The sequence below is a fragment of the Globicephala melas genome, chromosome 12 (assembly GCF_963455315.2).
Source record: "Globicephala melas chromosome 12, mGloMel1.2, whole genome shotgun sequence".
NCBI lineage: Eukaryota > Metazoa > Chordata > Mammalia > Artiodactyla > Delphinidae > Globicephala > Globicephala melas.
In genome coordinates this window covers 45,241,144-45,262,825 of record NC_083325.1, presented here as the reverse complement: position 1 = coordinate 45,262,825, position 21,682 = coordinate 45,241,144, and the positions used below count along the sequence as shown (strand labels likewise).

Genomic DNA, 21,682 nt, shown 5'->3' with positions numbered 1-21,682 from the left:
CTTGAGAGTTTAGTGAAGAAAGCTCTGACCAGCCCAAGTATAGTAAGTTTCTATATTTTATCTTAGTCACTTTATTTAGAACTTTTGAAAATAATTCATATTAATTATGTTATTATAGCCTTTTTTATGTAAGTGTACATCTTAATTTTAGCACCAAATAAAAATTTTCTTTTATTCTGTATTAAATTAGCTCTGAAAATATGTATTTGCTCAAATAAGAATATGAATGAAAAGAATAGTAGAGGGAGAGCTTATAGAAAGTACAGAAATGTTACCTTTATAAATGTTAGTTTATGAATAAAATGTAGTTTTCTTCCTTTCAGAATAAGTGCTTCTCCATCCTCACCCCACCTCTATTTCTAATGAAAAGTCTGTCTTATACTCTTTTTTTAAGATTCCCACTAAAAATATCGAAGGTCAGATGACACCCTACTATCCAGTGGGAATGGGAAATGGTACACCTTGTAGTTTGAAACAGAACCGGCCCAGATCAAGTACTGTGATGTACATATGTCATCCTGAATCTAAGCATGAAATTCTTTCAGTAGCTGAAGTTACAACTTGTGAATATGAAGTTGTCATTTTGACACCACTCTTGTGCAGTCATCCTAAATATAGGTAGGATGTGGATTTAATATTTTAAACATGAAATGCACACATGCTTTAAAGTGTCGTTTGCTTAGGTTTAATGCTTTGTTCTCACTGAATAGATTCAGAGCATCTCCTGTGAATGACATATTTTGCCAGTCACTACCAGGATCACCATTTAAACCCCTCACCCTGAGACAGTTGGAACAGCAGGAAGAAATACTGAGGGTGCCTTTTAGGAGAAATAAAGAGGTATGAGAATTATCTAACAGTATTTCTTTCAGTGCTTCCTTTTCCAAATTTCAGAGCATATATCAGTATTTTAATGATTTCTGTAGTATAGTAGTAGTCATTTATTTTCCTGACTCAAAATTGTCAATTCCAATTCTTTTGATTTTAATTCTTTTCCTTATTCTAATACTTCTCAGAAACTATTTTAGCATTCTCTTACACTCATGATTCCATAATTTTCTTTTTTATTAATTTGGCTGCATTGGGTCTTAGTTGCAGCATGCGGGATCTTCACTGCGGCTTGCGGGATCTTTCATTGCAGAGCATGGGCTTCTCTCTAGTTGTGGCACATGGGCTCCAGAGCGCACGGGCTCAATAGTTGCGGTACGTGGGCTCAGTATTTTGGCATGCAGGCTTTGTTATCCCATGGCATGTGGGATCTTAGTTCCCCAACCAGGGACTGAACCCATGTCCCCTGCATTGGAAGGCAGATTCTTAACCACTGGACCACCAAGAAAGTCCCCCATGATTCCATAGTATTTTAAAGTTTGCCATCCTGTTCATTTCAGTTAAGTTTAATTTTTAGCTAGTTAACTGGATTTACCAGCTAAGCCTCTTGAAAAAATAGACTGCAGCCCATCTCCTAATGCTTTATTTATTCTTCAGCTCATTGCTATTTATTATCAAACCATATTTCTATCATTCTTCTTAAACTGTTCTTATTAAGGTCAACAGCAATCTTTTGCTTCTAAATTTGCTGAACATATGCATAACTTGATCTTAGCTGAGCGTTAGAAGCTTGAACTTTTTCTCCTTTCTTTACTACAGATCATTATCTCTGGTTCTCTCTGGTTCTGATCTCTTGTGTACTAGTTCTTTCTCTGATTCCTGCTCCTTAAAATGTTGAACTTACCCTGGTTCTGTCCATAGCTGCTTTCTCTCCTTATTGTACATAGTCTCCTTAAGTAAGCTCATCCATGAGTTATAAATATACATCTGCAACACTGATCTTTCTCCTGAACTCAAATCACAATCAAATAATTAACATGTATTGAGTCTTTACAACTATTATCTAATCCTTACAATAGCGTATAAGATTTACTATTATCCACCTTAACAGGTTAAGGAACTGAGGTTCAGAGAGGGGAAGTGACAAGTGATGGGTTAGAGATTAGAATCAAAGTAGTCTGATTCTAGAACCTGTCCTCTTAACCACCTCTCTCTGCTGCTTCTCCCTTTTGATATGCTATCTTCCCTTTTCATCTGCATATTGGATGTATATACATTTTCAGTAATCTCAAACTTAACCATTTTTTTCTCTTTCACACTGACCCTTTTGTAGTCTTCCCCATTGCTTTCAAAGCAGTGTTCTCTACCCAGTTGTCCAAGTCAGAAACGTGAGTCATTTTTCTTACCCATCTCTTAATTCATCTCTAACTCTAATCATTTACTCAGTGCTATCAGTGTTATCCACTGACTGCTTTTCAACTCTGTCCTGTCATTAGTTCAGGACCCCATCATTTTCTAAGACCAGAAACTAATGTCCTCATGCATCTTCTTTCTAATTCCTGCCACACAGCTGATAAAATGTTCCTTCTGAAGTGAACATTTGATTATTTATTTAATCTTTTGGTAGTTAACATGATCTATACCTCAGGATAAAATCATTGCTCATACAATGATATTATCAAAGGAGAGTCAAGGCCATTTGTGGGGACTTCCCTGGCAGTCCAGTGGTCAAGACTCCGCGCTGCCAATGCAGGGGGCACAGGTCAATCCCTGGTCAGGGAAGTAAGGTCTCACATGCCATGTGGCATGGCCAAAAGATTAAAAAAAAAAAAAAAAGACCACTTGTGATCTACCTTCAGCTTCATCTCTCATCACCATTCCCTTGATCCCAGCTATTTTGAACAACTTAAGAGTTTCAGAAAAGTACCACATTCTTTCCAACCTCCTTGCCTTAGAATATACTGTTTTGCCTCTTCCTCTGTTGTCTTCTCCCCTCCCTCCCTATATCTGATGAACTAATAGAAGGTCAACACGTGTATGCTTGAAGATATGCTTCCAGTGTCACTTCCTTTGCAAATGAGCCATGACTTCTAATGGATTACCCACGGAAGAGATCAGTGTTTCCTCTTCTGTGGTCTTGTGTTTTATTCAGTCCTCCATTATAGCACTTTTATGGCTAAAATTTGTTCTTTTTCCTATGGTTCTTCATTTAAACGGAGGGAAAATAAACTATGCTTTTGTTACTTGGGGTTTCCAGCTCCTTGCATGATACCTAGTATGCTGTTAGTACTTTATAGTGGGTTAATTAACATTTAACTGCAAAGCCTTCTTCTCCCCTTCCTCTTGGATACTTACTGCGAAAGTATTGCCAGACTCTTTGTGGATGTTGTGAACCCTGCCATTCTGAGAGGAGGAAAAATTTATCTTAAACTTAATATGCATTTTATTTGAAGTGATGTATTGAAAGATTAGAGATGGAATTCAGTTCTCATCTTCTTCTTGATAGTAGTTTAAGTACTGACAGGTACTTAAAGTCAGCTTGATCAAAATGATTCACAAGTCCAACTTTAACTATTCTTCAAGGTAGAAGTACCAGTTTATTCTTCTTTAATTAATGTGTTTAATCTGCAAGTTGAGAAAAATTATTTTTAAAAAGCTACATATGGAGCGCTACCCACCACCAGTCCCTCCCATCAGGAAACTTGCACAAGCCTCATAGATAGCCACATCAACCAGAGGGCATACAGCAGAAGCAAGAAGAACTACAGTCCTGCAGCTGGTGGAACAAAAACCACATTCACAGAAAGAGAGACAAGATGAAAAGGCAGAGGGCTATGTACCAGATGAAGGAACAAGATAAAGCCCCAGAAAAACAACTAAATGAAGTGGAGATAGGAAACCTTCCAGAAAAAGAATTCAGAATAATGATAGTGAAGATGATCCAGGACCTCGGAAAAAGAATGGAGGCAAAGATCGAGAAGATGCAAGAAATGTTTAACAAAGACCTAGAAGAATTAAAGAACAAACAGAGATGAACAATACAATAACTGAAATGAAAACTACACTAGAAGCAATCAATAGCAGAATAACTGAGGCAGAAGAACGGATAAGTGACCTGGAAGACAGAATGGTGAAATTCACTGCTGCAGAACAGAGAAAACAAAAAAGAATGAAAATAAATGAAGACAGCCTAACAGACCTCTGGGACAACATTAAACGCAACAACATTTGCATTATAGGGGTCCCAGAAGGAGAAGAGAGAGAGAAAGGACCAGAGGAAATATTTAAAGAGATTATAGTTAAAAACTTCCCTAACATGGGAAAGGAAATAGCCACCCAAGTCCAGGAAGCACAGGGAGTCCCATACAGGATAAACCCAAGGAGAAACACGCCGAGACACATAGTAATCAAATTGGCAAAAATTAAAGACAAAGAAAAATTACTGAAAGCAGCAAGGGAAAAACGACAAATAATATACAAGGGAACTCCCATAAGGTTAACAGCTGATTTCTCAGCAGAAACTCTACAAGCCAGAAGGGAGTGGCATGATATACTTAAAGTGGTGAAAGGGAAGAACCTACAACCAAGATTACTCTACCCGGCAAGGATCTCATTCAGGTTCAGTGGAGGAATCAAAAGCTTTACAGACAAGCAAAAGCTAAGAGAAATCAGCACCACCAAACCAGCTTTACAACAACCGCTATAGGAACTTCTCTAAGTGGGAAACACAAGAGAAGAAAAGCACCTACAAAAACAAACCCAAAACAATTAAGAAAATGGTAATAGGAACATACATATCGATAATTACCTTAAACGTGAATGGATGAAATGCTCCAACCAAAAGACACAGGCTCATTGAATGGATACAAAAAGAAGACACATATATATGCTGTCTACAAGGGACCCACTTCAGACCTAGGGACACATACAGACTGAAAGTGAGGGGATGGAAAAAGATATTCTGTGCAAATGGAAATCAAAAGAAAGCTGGAGCAGCAATACTCATATCACATAAAATAGATTTTAAAATAAAGAATGTTACAAGAGACAAGGAAGGACACTACATAATGATCAAGGGATCAATCCAAGAAGAAGATATAACAATTATAAATATATATGCACCCAACATAGCACCACAATACATGGGGCATCTGCTAACAGCTATAAAAGAGGAAATCGACAGTAACACAATAATAGTGGGGGACTTTAACACCTAACACCAATGGAAAGATCATCCAAAATGAAAATAAGGAAGCAGAAGCTTTAAATGACACAATAGACCAGATAGATTTAATTGATATTTATAGGACATTCCATCCAAAAACAGAAGATTACACTTTCTTCTCAAGTGTGCACGGAACATTCTCCAGGACAGATCACATCTTGGGTCACAAATCAAGCCTCAGTAAATTTAAGAAAATTGAAATCATATCAAGCATGTTTTCTGACCACAACGCTATGAGATTACAAATGAATTACAGGGAAAAAAACGTAAAAAACACAAACACATGGAGGCTAAGCAATACCTTACTAAATAACCAAGAGATCACTGAAGAAACCAAAGAGGAAGTCAGAAAATTCCTAGAGAAAAATGACACTGAAAACACGACGATCCAAAACCTATGGGATGCAGCAAAAGCAGTTCTAAGAGGGAAGTTTATAGCTATACAAGCCTACCTCAAGAAACAAGAAAAACCTCAAAAAAATCTAATGTTACACCTAAAGGAACTAGAGAAAGAAGAACAAACAAAACCTAAAGTAAGCAGAAGGAAAGAAATCATAAAGATCAGAGCAGAAATAAATGAAATAGAAACAAAGAAAACAATAGCAAAGATCAATAAAACCAAAAGCTGGTTCTTTGAGAAGATGAACTTGATAAACCATTAGCCAGATTCAAGAAAAAGAGGGAGAGGATGCAAATCAATAAAATTAGAAATGAAAAAGGAGAAGTTACAACAGACACTGCAGAAATACAAAGCATCCTAAGAGACTACTACAAGCAACTCTATGCCAATAAAATGGACGACCTGGAAGAAATGGACAAATTCTTAGAAAGGTATAAGCTTCTAAGACTGAACCAGGAAGAAACAGAAATATGAACAGACCAATCACAAGTAATGAAATTGAAACTGTGATTAAAAATCTTCCAACACACAACAGTCCAAGACTAGATTGCTTCACAGGTGAATTCTATCAAACATGTAGAGAGCTAACACCCATCCTTCTCAAACTCTTCCAAAATATTGCAGAGGAAGGAACATTCCCAAACTCATTCTGTGAGGCCACCATCACTCTGATACCAAAACCAGACAAAGATACTACAAAAAAAGAAAATTAGAGGCCAATATCACTGATGAATATAGATGCAAAAATCCTCAACAAATACTAGCAAACAGAATCCAACAACACATGAAAAGGATCATACACCATGATCAAGAGGGATTTATCCCAGGGATGCAAGGATTCTTCAATATACGCAAATCAATCAGTGTGATCCAAATGCCAATTTGTGATATTAACAAATTGAAGAAGAAAAACCATATGATCATCTCAATACATACAGAAAAAGCTTTCGACAAAATTCAACACCCATTTATGATAAAAACTCTCCAGAAAGTGTGCAGAGAGGGAACCTGCCTTAACATAATAAAGGCAATATACAACAAACCCACAGCAAACATCATTCTCAATGGTGAAAAACTGAAAGCATTTCCTCTAAGATCACGAACAAGACAAGGATGTCCACTCTCACCACTATTATTCAACATAGTTTTGGAAGTCCTAGCCACAGCAATCAGAGAAGAAAAAGAAATAAAAGGAATACAAATTGGAAAAGAAGAAGTATAACTGTCACTGTTTGCAGATGACATGATACTATATATAGAGAACCCTAAAGATGTTAGCAGAAAACTACTAGAGCTAATCAATGAATTTGGTAAAGTTGCAGGACACAAAATTAATGCGCAGAAATCTCTTGGATTCCTATACACTAATGATGAAACATCTGGAAGAGAAATTAAGGAAACACTTGCATTTACCATTGCAACAAAAAGAGTAAAATACCTAGGGAGACAAAAGACCTGTGTGCAGAAAATTATAAGACACTGATGAAAGAAATTAAAAACGATATAAACAGATGGAGAGGTATACCATGTTCTTGGATTGGAAGAATCAATTTGTGAAAATGACTATAGTACCCAAAGCAATCTACAGATTCAATGCAATCCCCATCAAATTACCAATGGCAGATTTTACAGAACTAGAACAAAAAATCTTCAAATCTGTATGGAGACACAAAAGACCCCAATAGCCAAAGCAGTCTTACGGGAAAAAAACTGAGCTGGAGGAATCAGACTCCCTGACTTCAGACTATACTACAAAGCTACAGTAATCAAGACAATATGGTACTGGCACAGAAACAGGAACATAGATCAATGGAACAAGATGGAAAGCCCAGAGGTAAACCTACGCACCTATAGTCAACTAATCTATGACTATGACAAAGGAGGCAAAGACATACAATAGAGAAAAGACAGTCTCTTCAATACGTGGTGCTGGGAAAACTGGACGGCTACATGTAAAAGAATGAAATTAGAAAACTCCCTAACACCGTACACAAAAATAAACTCAAAATGGATTAGAGACCTAAATGTAAGACCGGACACTATAAAACTCTTAGAGGAAAACATAGGAAGAACACTCTTTGACATAAATCACAGCAAGATCTTTTTTGATCCACCTCCTAGAGTAATGGAAATAAAAACAAAAACAAATGAGACCTAATGAAACTTCAGAGCTTTTGCACAGCAAAGGAAACCATAAACAAGACAAAAAGACAACCCTCAGAATGGGAGAAAATATTTGCAAACGAATCAACGGACAAAGGATTAATCTCTAAAATATATAAACAGCTCCTGCAGCTCAATATTAAAAAAACAAACAACCCAACCTAAAAATGGGCAGAAGACCTAAATAGACATTTCTCCAAAAAAGACATACAGATGGCCAAGAAGCACATGAAAAGCTGCTCAACATCACTAATTATTAGGGAAATGCAAATCTAAACTACAATCACCTCATACCAGTTAGAATGGGCATCATCAGAAAATCTACAAGCAACAAATGCTGGAGAGGGTGTGGACAAAAGGGAACCCTCTTGCACTGTTGGTGGGAATGTTAGTTGATACAGCCACTATGGAGAACAGTATGGAAGTTCCTTAAAAACTAAAAATAAAATTACCATATGATCCAGCAATCCCACTACTGGGCATATACCCAGAGAAAACCATAATTCAAAAAGACACATGCACCCCAATGTTCATTGCAGCACTATTTTCAATAGCCAGGTCATGGAAGCAACCTAAATGCCCATCGATAGACGAATGGATAAAGAAGATGTGGTACATATATACAATGGAATATTACTCAGCCATAAAAAGGAACGATATTTGATCATTTGTTGAGACGCGGATGGATCTAGAGACTGTCATACAGAATGAAGTAAGTCAGAAAGAGAAAAATAAATATCGTATATTAATGCATATGTGTGGAACCTAGAAAAATGGTACAGATGAACTGGTTTGCAGGGCAGAAATAGAGACACAGATGTAGAGAACAAACATATAGACACCAAGAGGGGAAAGCGGCGGGGGGGAGTTGGGGGTGGTGGTGTGATGAATTGGGCGATTGGGATTGACATGTATACACTGATGAGTATAAAATTGATGACTAATAAGCACCTGCTGTATAAAACAAATTTTAGAAAAAAGAAAAAACAAAAAGAGCTACAGATGATGTGCTTCCCTGGTGTTGCAGTGGTTAAGAATCCGCCTGCCAGTGTGGGGGACACGGGTGTGAGCCCTGGTCTGGGAAGATCCCACATGCCACAGAGCAACTAAGCCCGTGTGCCACAACTACTGAGCCCTCTTGCCACAACTACTGAAGCTTGCACGCCTAGAGCCCATGCTCCGCAATAAGAGAAGCCACCGCAATGAGAAGCCTGCACACTGCAATGAATAGTAGCCCCCACTCAACACAACTAGAGAAAGCCCACGCACAGCAATGAAGACCCAATGCAGCCAAATAAATAAATTTATTAAAAATAAAGCCACTGATGATAATGCTTTCTAAATACTTAGCATCTTTAGAGTACATGAAAATCTTAGCTAATACTGTAGGATGAGTGATTACTTAAAACTGATCATCCTTCAGAATAATTTTTTAGAAACTTAGTTTATTACACATAACTTTAAAAATGTTGATATTTGGCATATGGTTTGCCTTTTAAGTGTGAATCAAGCTTTACCATAAAGGATTTTTTTTCTTTTTTAAACACAATACATATATGGCTATTAGAATTTTGGTTTGATGTTCCACCTGTGTTATTACATTAAATTAATTTGGAAATTACTGGATTTATTAAAAATCTATTTTATGAATTTCCAAACCCTGCTACAAAAACTACTATCATCTTGCTTTTATTGGAGTAGTTTTCCTTAAAAATGAAAGTAGATGTTCTGTCCACAAGAAGGAATAATAAATTGTCATTCTTCTTTTCTTCCTACCTCTTCCCCTTTTCTCATCTGCAGGTTTCACTATGCGTTATTATTCTTTTGTTCACTAACCTTACTATAGGTCTCATATATTGTAAGTAATTACTTTAGTCTAGTGAACCTTAGCTCCTTATGAGTAGTAACTATGTCTGCTGCTTTTTTTTTTTTTTTTTTGCTTTAGATGATCATTTTTATGGGTATCAGTGTCCCAGTGGTCAAGTACTACATTACAAAATACATCTTCTACTAGAAGATTTATAGCTGATTCACAAAGTTACTTAAAATTGATCTCAGGACTGTTGCTGTTGTAATTGTTGAAGACCCCGTAAGTTTGATGTAAGATTCTTGGGTAGAGCAAAAGAAAAAAACAGAAAAATAGGGTCGGTACTTCATTTTTAATACTCCATACTTAAAATACTGTCAGGAGCATAGTAGTCGGCTCTGAATATAGAAAGAGTTATATGTAAAATTCAAGGTTCTTTCAAAAAACAAGAGGCCATCTTGCCAATCTTTGTTCTTAGTATTGGAGGAGAGAGAGGATAAGGTCATTGGTTTCCAGAGTAACCACCCAGTAAATCCTACAAGCTGAAAAAGAAGAAAAGGACCACAATTGGTCAATGGCAACTACAGCGGGTGAAAAAGGAGTCTATACATTTTACTGTTTAATTTTTTTAAATTATTTTATTCAGTTAGTTGGTACACCCACTTCTTCAGTTCTGGTCTGGATTCATTTCCTCTCTGCTTACTGTGTCACTCCCTTATGTTAGATTCACTTTGTCTGTGGCCTGGGTAATTGCAGCTCCTAACTTGACTCTCCACCTCCAGATTTGTTCTTACCATTCCTTCTTCCCTGCCCATGCTAAAGTAATTACTTAAAAATCTGATCATACCATATCTTTGCCTAAAACCTAAAAGATAATGTCCAAACTACTTAGCATTACATAGTTTTCAATCTGTAGTGCCTGCTTCTCTCTGGTTTTACATATCATACCATACCACACATCTTTGCTCTTACCTCTTCTTCAGGTTCACATGCATATGCACGCACACAAAACACATACACAGACATTCACGTAAGTCACAAATTATTAATGTTTCATGGATTAATCAAGGGCTTTCTCTTTGTGAAGTCTTCGTGTTTCAGTTCTTTGTCAAAGTCTACTTGAATCACCCCTACCTCTGTGAAACTGCTTTTCCCTCTACCCTTTCTTTATTAAACTGCAGTTTCCTCCAGGGCGACAACCAGGTCCTGCTACATTTGAGCAATTATAACTAATATTCATATTTGTCCCACTCAGCTCTTTATTAGCCTGCTTGTTATCCTTTCTTTACCCATAGTAATCACATTTCCAACACTAAATGTAGAAACACAAAATCTAACATGTAGCAAAGTACTTAATAAAAATATGAGACAAAATATGTGAAATGGAAATTATCCCTCTATGGGTCACCGTGCCCCTAACTGGTAAATGGAACTAACATTTGCCTAGAGCTTTCTCTATGCTATTAAGTGTTGCAAAATTCATTTTCTTAAAACACATTAAAAATGAGTGGACAGGGACTTACCTGGTGGTGCAGTGGTTAAGAATCCACCTGCCAATGCAGGGGACAGGGTTCAAGCCCTGGTCCAGGAAGATCCCACATGCCGTAGAGCAACTAAGACCACGTGCCACAACTACTAAGGCCGTGCGCCTAGAGCCCGTGCTCCACAACAAGAGAAGCCACCATAGTGAGAAGCCCGCGTGCCACAACGAAGAGTAGCCCCCGATCGCCACAACTAGTGAAAGCCCATGTGCAGCAACAAAGACCTGATGCAGCCAAAACTAAATTAATTAATTAAAAAAAAATGAGTGGACATTTTTTCCAAATTTTCTGAAGTTTAAAAATAATAATTTAAGTCATACTGAAAAAAATTGTGTGGCAAAGAAGCCCTTAAACATATGTTTATTTAATTTTAGGAAGATATGCAATCAACTAAGGAAGAGAGATTTCCAGCAATCCACAAACCCATTGCTGTTGGTTCTCAGCCAATGCTCACAGTTGGAACAACCCACATATCCAAACTGACAGATGACCAACTCATAAAAGAGTTCCTTAGTGGTTCCTACTGCTTTCACGGGGTGAGAAGTGAACCATCAGTTTAAGTATTTATTCTTACAGCTTTCACTTGTGTGTTATTTATCAAGGGGCATTAGTAGCACTGAAAAAGATTTTTTGTCTATAGAGAAATGGCAGGATTCTGGAAGCTTCCCAATGGACATTTTCTCTCTGCATCTAATTATAATCCAATGCATAGCCATTATATTCTCTTTACTCACAGGCTAAAACTTGATGTTTACTTGACAAAAATATATATACTTAAGTACTTCATATGTGATTCTGGCTAATTGCTGGAATGGGCATCAATGATTGTGTAGCCAACATTTTGGTTATGTAGCAATCACATTTAAAATTTGAGCTAATATCTACAAAGGTTAAATTTTGCCCCTAAGAACTCCAGTGGGAAATACACTTATAAGTGGAATTTTCATTTTACTTTATTTTACCAGGGTGGTACAGCAATTATTCTCTAATAATGTCTATTTTTTAAAGTTTATCAGTAATTTTTAATTTTGATTTTCAACCATATTATTGCTAGTACAGTTTTTTTAAATTATATGTATGTCAATCACTATCATGCGGCAGTATTGAGACAGACCCCAATATGCCTTTCTCTGTACTATAACTTGATCTGTTTCCTTTCCTGTAGGGTGTTGGTTGGTGGAAATATGAATTCTGCTATGGCAAACATGTACATCAATACCATGAGGTATAGAACAGCGTTTATATCACTCTACCACTAGGCGGATTAAAGTTTCAAAAATCTTTTGTGGAAAAAAAAGGGGTGGGGGTTGGTGTTACTTTTAATTATAAGATGATTTTAATATGGAAATATTCATCAAAGTGTCTCTAAATTCTGGAAAATGGAAAACTTGGTGTCAGTTAAGACTAAGTCAATCATCTTAAAGTAACGTCATTTATTAACTACTCAGATTCTTGTATTACTGTGAGCCTGGAGGAATAATAAACTACAGTGACTAACCTCTTTAGCTTTGACCAAGAAATTAGTCATTGTTATAACTCATCGTTAAATTAAGTGAATGGTAAGATAGTATATCACTAGAGTTAGTAAAACAGGATAAATACAGCAGGTTTCTCAACTAAAAGAAGGTACCATATCATCTAAGCTTAAAATAAGTTTTAAGATTAAATGCACTGGCTCTTTATTCATAATTTCATAAATCAGTATTCTCCTACACTTGAGCCAAAGCTGCTTAAATTCTGAAATTCAAGCCCCAGTAGTTTTGTCATTGTTGTAGTTTGTTTATTAGTAAGGTAAACTACTAGACATGGAAAACAAACATTAATAAATATTGATCTGTTTTAAAAGGCTCTTTTTATTCCCCCAAATAAATAACAATGGGTAATTAGAAAATACTGTATTTGCCTTCTTGAGATGTTTTGAGCTGATCTTAAATTTCAAGATGGATCATAATGGGAAAGATCAACTCACTTTCCACAAGTAAATCACTCCGAATTTATGAGGTGTCTGTAAACTAGAACGTTTTATTCTTCACTTAAGCCTGAGATATTCCATTTTACTATGCTTTCCATTTATTCTTGCTGCTTGGATGTTTTACTTAATTTTTTTATTAATACAAAAAAAAAGTGTCATCTAAGTACAACCCAGATAATACCCAGTGGCTTTTTTTCATATAATTAAAGGAATATATGCCAGAAATATAGAATGAAAATAAAATTTTCCTCCACTGTTGTCCCATTTTTCAAAAGTAACAGCTGGGGCTTCCCTGGTGGCACAGTGCTTAATAATCTGCCTGCCAGTGCAGGGGACTCTGGTTCGAGCCCTGCTCCGGGAAGATCCTACGTGCCACAGAGCAACTAAGCCTGTGCACCACAGCTAATGAGCCTGAGCTCTAGAGCCTACAAGCCACAACTACTGAGCTGGCATGCCACAACTTCTGAAGCCCACGTGCCTAGAGCCTGTGCTCCACAACAAAAGAAGCCACCGCAGTGAGAAACCCGGGCACCACAACAAAGAGTAGCCACCACTCGCCGCAACTAGAGAAACCCCGTGTGCAGCAACAAAGACACAACACAGCCAAAAATAAAAACAAACTGAAGGAGAAAAACCATATGATCATCTCAATAGATGCAGAAAAAGCTTTCGACAAAATCCAACACCCATTTATGATAAAAACGCTTCAGAAAGTAGGCACAGAGGGAACTTGCTATATATGACAAACCCACAACCAACATCATTCTCAATGGTGAAAAATTGAAACCATTTCCACTAAGATCAGGAACAAGACAAGGTTGCCCACTCTCACCACTATTATTCAACATAGTTTTGGAAGGTTCAGCCACAGCAATCAGAGATGAAAAAGAAATAAAAGGAATCCACTTCAGAAAAGAAGTAAAACTGTCACTGTATGCAGATGACATGATACGATACATAGAGAATCCTAAAGATGCTACCAGAAAACTACTAGAGCTCATCAATGAATTTGGTAAAGTAGCAGGATACAACATTAATGTACAGAAATCTCTTGCATTCCTATACACTAATGATGAAAAATCTGAAAGAGAAATTAAGGAAACACTCCCATTTACCACTGCAATGAAAAGAGTAAAATACCTAGGGATAAATCTACCTAAGGAGACAAAAGACCTGTATGCAGAAAACTATAAGACACTGATGAAAGAAATTAAAGATGATACCAACAGATGGAGAGATATACCATGTTCTTGGATTGGAAGATCAACATTGTGGAAATGACTATACTACCCAAAGCAATCTACAGATTCAGTGCAATCCCTATCAAACTACCAATGGCATTTTTCACAGAACTAGAACAAAAAATTTGACAATTTGTATGGAAACACAAAAGACTCTGAATAGCCAAAGCAATCTTGAGAAAGAAAAACAGAGCTGGAGGAATCAGGCTCCCTGACTTCAGACTATACTACAAAGCTACAGTAATCAAGACAATATGGTACTGGCACAAAAACAGAAATGTATCAGTGGAACAGGATAGAAAGCCTAGAGGTAAACCCACGTACCTATGGTCAACTAATCTATGACAAAGGAGGCAAGGATATACAATGCAGAAAAGACAGTTTCTTCATAAGTAGTGCTGGGAAAACTGGACAGCTACATGTAGAAGAATGAAATTAGAAAACTCCCTAACACCATACACAAAAATAAACTCAAAATGGATTAGAGACCTAAATGTAAGACCGGACACTGTAAAACTCTTAGAGGAAAACAGGAAGAACACTCTTTGACATAAATCACAGCAAGATCTTTTTTGATCCACCTCCTAGAGTAATGGAAATAAAAACAAAAATAAACAAATGGGACCTAATGAAACTTCAAAGCTTTTGCACAGCAAAGGAAACCATAAACAAGACAAAAAGACAACCCTCAGAATGGGAGAAAATATTTGCAAATGAATCAATGGGCAAAGGATTAATCTCCAAAATATATAAACAGCTCCTGCAGCTCAATATTAAAAAAACAAACAACCCAACCTAAAAATGGGCAGAAGACCTAAATAGACATTTCTCCAAAAAAGACATACAGATGGCCAAGAAGCACATGAAAAGCTGCTCAACATCACTAATTATTAGAGAAATGCAAATCAAAACTACAATGAGGTATCACCTCACACCAGTTAGAATGGGCACCATCACAAAATCTAAAAACAATAAATGCTGGAGAGGGTGTGGAGAAAAGGGAACCCTCTTGCACTGTTGGTGGGAATATAAATTGATACAGCCACTATGGAGAACAGTATGGAGGTTCCTTAAAAAGCTAAGAATTACCATATGATCCAGCAATCCCACTACTGGGCATATACCCAGAGAAAACCATAATTCAAACAGACACATGCACCCCAATGTTCATTGCAGCACTATGTAGAATAACCAGGTCATGGAAGCAACCTAAGTGCCCACCGACAGACGAATGGATAAAGAAGATGTGGTACATATATACAATGGAATATTACTCAGCCATAAAAAGGAACGAAATTGCGTCATTTGTAGAGACGTGGATGGATCTAGAGACTGTCATACAGAGTGAAGTAAGTCAGAAAGAGAAAAGTATCGTATATTAACGCATATATGTGGGACCTAGAAAAATGTTACAGATGAACTGGTTTGCAGGGCAGAAATTGAGACACAGATGTATAGAACAAATTTATGGACACCAAGGGGGTAAAGTGGCAGGGGTGGTGGTGATGAATTGGGCTATTGGGATTGACATGTATACACTCTTGTGTATAAAATGGATAACTAATAAGGACCTGCTGCATAAAAAAATAAAATTCAAAAAAGAAAAAAAAAGGAGCAGCTGATTCGGGGACTCTGGCTCACTCAGGCCGGGGGGAGGGAGGGGGTTCAGAAAATAAATAAATAAGTAATAATAAATTTTAAAAAATAAATTTTTTAAAAAAGTAACAGCTGTTAACTTTCTTAGCTAACCCACCAGAAGGGAACAAAATGCCTATATGTAAATGTTGATGTAACCCTTTTATTTATACAGAAGGGATATACTAAATGCACTGCTCAGCACTTTTTCTTTTCACCTAGTATCTTGGAGATCTTTCCATGCCAGCAACAACTGATCTTATTTTTTTCAGCAGGTTCAGAGGATTATGTCTCTACCCACAGTATATTTAGCCAGACGTGTATTGATGAGCCTTTGAGTTGTTTCCAGTTTTTGCTGTGACAGCATCTTAGTGAGCATTTTTAAATAGTTGTGTTTGTGAACTTTTGCAAGTATATTCATAGGGCACATTTCTAGAAATGTACTTGCTAGGTCAAAATGTATGCATACTGAACAATTGCTTTCCAAAGGGTTGGACCAGTTTACATTTCCATTAACAATGGCTGTTTTCGTATACACTTGCGAACACTAGGTTTTATCAAACTTATTTTAGTCAAGGTCATGTAACCTAGAACTTTTTTTTTCTTTTTCTTTTTGTTTAAATTTATTTGGTTGCGCCGGGTTTTAGTTGCAGCATGCGGGATCTTCATTGCTGCATGTGGGATCTTTAGTTGCAGGATGCGGGCTCTTAGTTGTAGCATGTGGGATCTAGTTCCCTGACCAGGGGTCGAACAGGGGCCCCCTGCATTGGGAGCACTTGACCACTGGACCACCAGGGAAGTCCCTAGAACTTCTTGAAGAACTCTGGTAGGAGCTTTGGGAGATAGAAAAATAATAGTAGCTAACAAATATAGTGCTTACTGTATACCAGGCATTGTTCTAAGTACTTTACAAATATCAACTCATTTAATGCTCGTAACAGTTGTAAGAGATGAGTATTGTTACTCCAAGATGAGGAAACTGAAGCAAAGATTTAGTAACTTGCCTAAAATCACATAGGTAGTAAATGGTGAAACTAAAATTCAAACCCAGGCACTCTTGTTCCATATCCAACCTCTTGATTCACTGTGCAGCTCTAATCCCTGTCTCTCTAGAAATTTACAGTGTAGTTGCTAAAAGAATGTTTAATGGCTCTCCCACTAGGCAATAAGCTCCACTGTAGCAGTGGCTGTGGCTGTTTCCTTTGCCTCTAAGTGTTTTTAGTTCTACTAATCATATGTATACTCGTGCCCAGCATGGTCCCTGGCATAAAATATAAAGAAGAAAAGGAAGGAAAAGGAACGGAAGGAAAATGAGAGAGAAGGAATTCCACATACAGGACAATATATAGTGCATCGTGTCAAATGAGTAGTGTGAAAACTAGTATAACTTGAAGGTTTGCATTTTAAAGAGTAGCATGAAGATAGGTTCAGTGTGGCTACAGGGTAAGAGATAGAGGCCAAATATTTAAGTAAGAATCACAGTAGTATGTGGTTGTATTATCTAGGTATGAGAGATTAAACTCTTAGTTGGGGGTGAGATGTTGGCAATGGACATGTAGAGAAAGAGTGAAGCCAAGAACATTTCCAGGAAAATAATTGACAGGACTGATAAATGTAGGAGAGAAAGGAAATAGAAGAGTCAAAAATAACTACATCAGGGGCTTCCCTGGTGGCACAGTGGTTGAGAGTCCGCCTGCCGATGCAGGGGATACGGGTTCGTGCCCCGGTCTGGGAAGATCCCACATGCCGTGGAGCGGCTGGGCCCGTGAGCCATGGCCGCTGAGCCTGCGCAACTGGAGCCTGTGCTCCGCGACGGGAGAGGCCACAACAGTGACAGGCCCGCATACCGCAAAAAAAAAAAAAAAAAAAAAAAAAAAACGACATCAGGACCTAACCTGACTAGAAAGTACTAGTTTCATAATTCAGAGAAACAAGGAGTAAAGAATAATGAGCTCAAATTTCTACTAATTGAGAAGTTTGACTAACATTATCACGTCTAAACATAGATATCCAGTGTGCAGATGAGGATAAGATCTGTAGCTTGTAAGCCATCAGCATAAATGTCACCTTGATGTCAAGCATGCATTGTCACAAATATTTTTTTATATATTAGGACAAGGATAGTGGGAAAACCTCTGTGGTTGTGGGGACATGGAACCAAGAAGAACATATTGAATGGGCTAAGAAGAATACTGCTAGAGCCTATCACCTTCAAGACGATGGTACCCAGACAGTCAGGTAAATATTAACTTTATTTGCCTTTAGATCTTAGAATATTTAAAACTCAGGATATTGAAAAACATAAATTTAAAGTAAAATATCTGGTCAGCTTTTCTCAGGGACATTTTTTAAGTTAGTTTTCTTTTCTAGAGGGAACAACATAGTGTAATAGTTAAGAGCACAGTTTCTGAAGTCAGATACCCTGTATTCAAATACTGGCGATTCACTTACTACCTTGGGCAAATTATGTAATCTTCGTAAGCCTCACTTTTCTTGTCTAGTAGTATTTGCCTCAGAGAATTGTCTAGTAGTATTTGCCTCAGAGAATTGTTATGACATTTAAATGAGGTAATTCATGTAAAGTGTAGTGCCTGGCAATTGCATGAAATAAACTTTGGCTGCTGCCTTTGACAGTGGTGGTGGTGTATAGTAATGAGAGTGGTGGTGGTGCTAGTAACACTGGTACAATTCCAGGTATTAGGTCTAAGGCTGTTATAAACATTTTCCCCCTTCATGTGTAATCGCTACCACTTTAAGTTACTTAACTCTATTTAAATATACTCCAGCATTTCCCTTTGTTACTTAAAGTGGGGTAATGGTTGAAAATTGTTAAACAATGGTTTTTTGAAGAACTACCTCGCATCTCTTTTGGGCTATTAGGTTTATCTTGTTATAGCAGAAGTAAATTAATCTCTTCTTTTCCAAGAATAACTAAACTTTAGCTTTTCTTATAGTCCATTACCCAGTGAATTTTAAATTATTCATTCTTTTTCCTTCTCAGATGTTAACTTTGTCCTTCCTAGCATAGATGGTATTGAGAGAGTCTGTTTTCAGAATGTGCCGACTTATTGGACTGACCAAAATCAAAATTAGCAAAATTAAGAGATAGGTATTTAAGTATTAATATACTAAACGGATCAGTTTTTTAAATGTTTATATGTTTCAAGTGAAAATAGCTCATGGTATCATGTGCAACAAATATTGAAGCACAGGAGTGTGAGGCTAGCAAAATTAAAACTTGTCTTTGGTTCCTGCTCTTTGGAATTTATAGCTTAGCTTAGGCTTTACCTTTGTATACCTGCATTACAGTATTTTAATGAGTGGAGCTGAATGGAGGATGGGAAGACAGGGAAACTGTTCCACAAAGGAAACAATATACAGGGCTGGGGAAATGGTTAGCTTTAAAAGAAAACTTTTAAAAGCAATTTAACCTTAACTATTTGTATACAAATAAATTATGTGCAAGTTAAAGATCATTCTTATTAATTAAACCACTAAGAGGTATCTCAACTTTGTATTATTTATAGAAGCTGAAAGACTTTCTCTGTGACATAACCTTAAAAATATGTATTTTTAAGGAGTATTTTATAGTCAGGTATTTTTTTTAACTAATGCAAAACTGATCCCTGTAACCATCTTCTCACCCTACCCATTACAATTACTCTCAATGAGTGAAGTTTTAGTTTAATAAAGCTTGTGTGTTTTTCTGATTCAGGATGGTGTCACATTTTTATGGGAATGGAGATATTTGTGATATAACTGACAAACCAAGACAGGTGACTGTAAAACTAAAGTAAGTTAGACCATCAAATCATGCTTTATGCCTTTCTCTTTAGTCTGCTTCCTATGGACAAAAGATTATATAAATATATAATTATGGATAATTATATTTATTCATAATAATTTATGGATTTGTCATAAAATACTGTTTTATTATAAAATAGTAAAATCATAATTGTTATTTATTTATAAGTTATCAAATTAAATTATTTCAATTATTTATTAAATTATACAGAACCACTTACAAGGCATTTTTATCCTTGAGAGGAAAACAATTTAAAATAATTTTGTATTGTTTGGACAGTGCCTTAAAGTACTCTCTGTTTTAGGTGTAAAGAATCAGATTCTCCTCATGCTGTTACTGTATATATGCTAGAGCCTCACTCCTGTCAGTATATCCTTGGGGTAAGTGAAAAACTGATACTCAGGAATTCAGTTTGGGGCCACATTTTAATTTTTAGCATTAAGTCTAGAAAGGACCTTCAGTAGTATCCAAAGTTTAATATAACCCTCATACTACTTGTAAAAATTGACATTTTTTAATTGAGGTATAATTTACATAAAGTAAAATGCAAAGTTCTTAAGTGTTGAGTCTGATGGGTTTTGACAGTTTTATATACCCATTTAACTATTACCCAAAACAAGGTATCTATCACTGCAGAAAATTTTCTTATACCCCTTTCCTGTCAATACCCCTCAATTCCCAAAGATACTCCTTTCTATTTTCTGATACCATAGATCAGTTTTACCTCTTTTTTGATTCCATATGAATGGGATCATATAGTCTATAATGTTTTATGCCTGGCCTCTTTGACAAAGCATGTCTTTTAGACTCAACCTTTGTTTTCATCATTTTACTCCTGCCAGCAATATATGAGAGTCCAATTGCTCCACATCCTTACCAATATTTGGTGTTGTCAGTCTTTTTTATTTTAGCCATTTTAGTGATTTTAATTTGCATTTCCCATATGAAAAGTGTTGTTGAAACCTTTTCATGTGATTATTCATCTGTATACCTTCTTTGGTGAAGTGTCTGGCCAAGTCTTTTTAAAGAAAAAATTATTCTGATACAAAAACAGTAAGGAAGACTTTATTCAGGACTGTTGCCACAAGTGTCAAGACTATCATAATAGGGGAGAGAGAGTCAGCTCATCTCCAAATACAGCAAAGACAGCCAGGGATACATAGTCAACAAGCAGCAATGGGGTGTTGGGGAGTAGTCATTGTTGGCAAATTACTAAAAGGAGACATGGGGGTAGGGGATTCTTGCTAAACTGACTTAACAGAATTATTGCTGAAGGCTGGCCAGGAAGATCAGATATCAAAAGTGAGAGAGGAGGAATTTGATCAGATATGGAGGGTGATTAGATATTCAGAGTGAGGGATTCTCTCTAAACTGACTTATCAGAATTACTGCTGCAACTGGACTTGGCAGGCCCAGGAACAAAAAGAGGCCTAGTCAAAAAGAGGGCTCAGGGGAGCCTTACTATTTGGTCAAGGAGAGAGTCTTTCTCAGTCTTTTACCCATTTTTGTTGGTGTTGTCTGTCTTATTATTATTTATTTCTAGGAGTTCAAATATATAATGGACATGAGTTTTTTTCTATTTTAATTGCAGATTTTTCCCCTGATGTCTTGACTATTCTTTTTTCTTACTGTCTTTTGATGAGCAAAAGTTTATTTGATGAAGTTCATTTTATCTATTTTTTTCCCATTTTATTGCTAATGATTTTTTTGTTTTAAGAAATTTTGCCACCCCAAAGTCATGAAGGTATTATCTTCTACTTCCTTCTAGAAATATGGTTCTACCTTTGGTTATGCGATGCGTAAGGGTGGTTTTCCTTGTTATTTATCCTGGTTGGAGTTCACTGAGCTTCTCAGGTTTGTAGGTTGATATAATTCATTAGGTTTGGAAAAATTTTGGCCATCATCTTTTCAAAGATTTCTTCTGCCCCACCTTTTTTCTATTTCTGGGACTCTGATTAAACATGTTAGTTTGAAGTTGTCCCCAAATCTCAGGCCCTTTATTTTATTCTTACCTTCTTTGTTTCAATTTAGGTCATGTCATTTCTATTGAATTGTCTTCAAGTTC

General features: G+C 36.6%; 2 protein-coding genes across 12 annotated transcripts in view; one reads left to right on the top strand and one right to left on the bottom strand.

Annotated features, from left to right (window-relative positions):
* ASB3 (ankyrin repeat and SOCS box containing 3) overlaps positions 1 to 21,682 on the bottom strand; it is a 151,296-nt gene that overhangs the window by 105,495 nt on the left and 24,119 nt on the right. The gene's annotated exons all lie outside the window — the stretch shown is intronic.
* ERLEC1 (endoplasmic reticulum lectin 1) overlaps positions 1 to 21,682 on the top strand; it is a 34,077-nt gene that overhangs the window by 10,898 nt on the left and 1,497 nt on the right. For 2 of the 4 annotated variants that reach the window (XM_030877206.2, XM_030877204.2), the window contains 8 exons: positions 395 to 618; positions 711 to 840; positions 11,339 to 11,500; positions 12,130 to 12,189; positions 17,926 to 18,050; positions 19,528 to 19,605; positions 19,922 to 19,997; positions 21,386 to 21,471. In XM_030877206.2, coding sequence (XP_030733066.1) covers positions 395 to 618; positions 711 to 840; positions 11,339 to 11,500; positions 12,130 to 12,189; positions 17,926 to 18,050; positions 19,528 to 19,605; positions 19,922 to 19,997; positions 21,386 to 21,471 — 941 coding nt within the window. The remainder of the gene's footprint in view (positions 1 to 394; positions 619 to 710; positions 841 to 11,338; positions 11,501 to 12,129; positions 12,190 to 17,925; positions 18,051 to 19,527; positions 19,606 to 19,921; positions 19,998 to 21,385; positions 21,472 to 21,682) is intronic. The other 2 variants (XM_030877205.2, XM_030877208.2) reach the window with 2 other exon arrangements.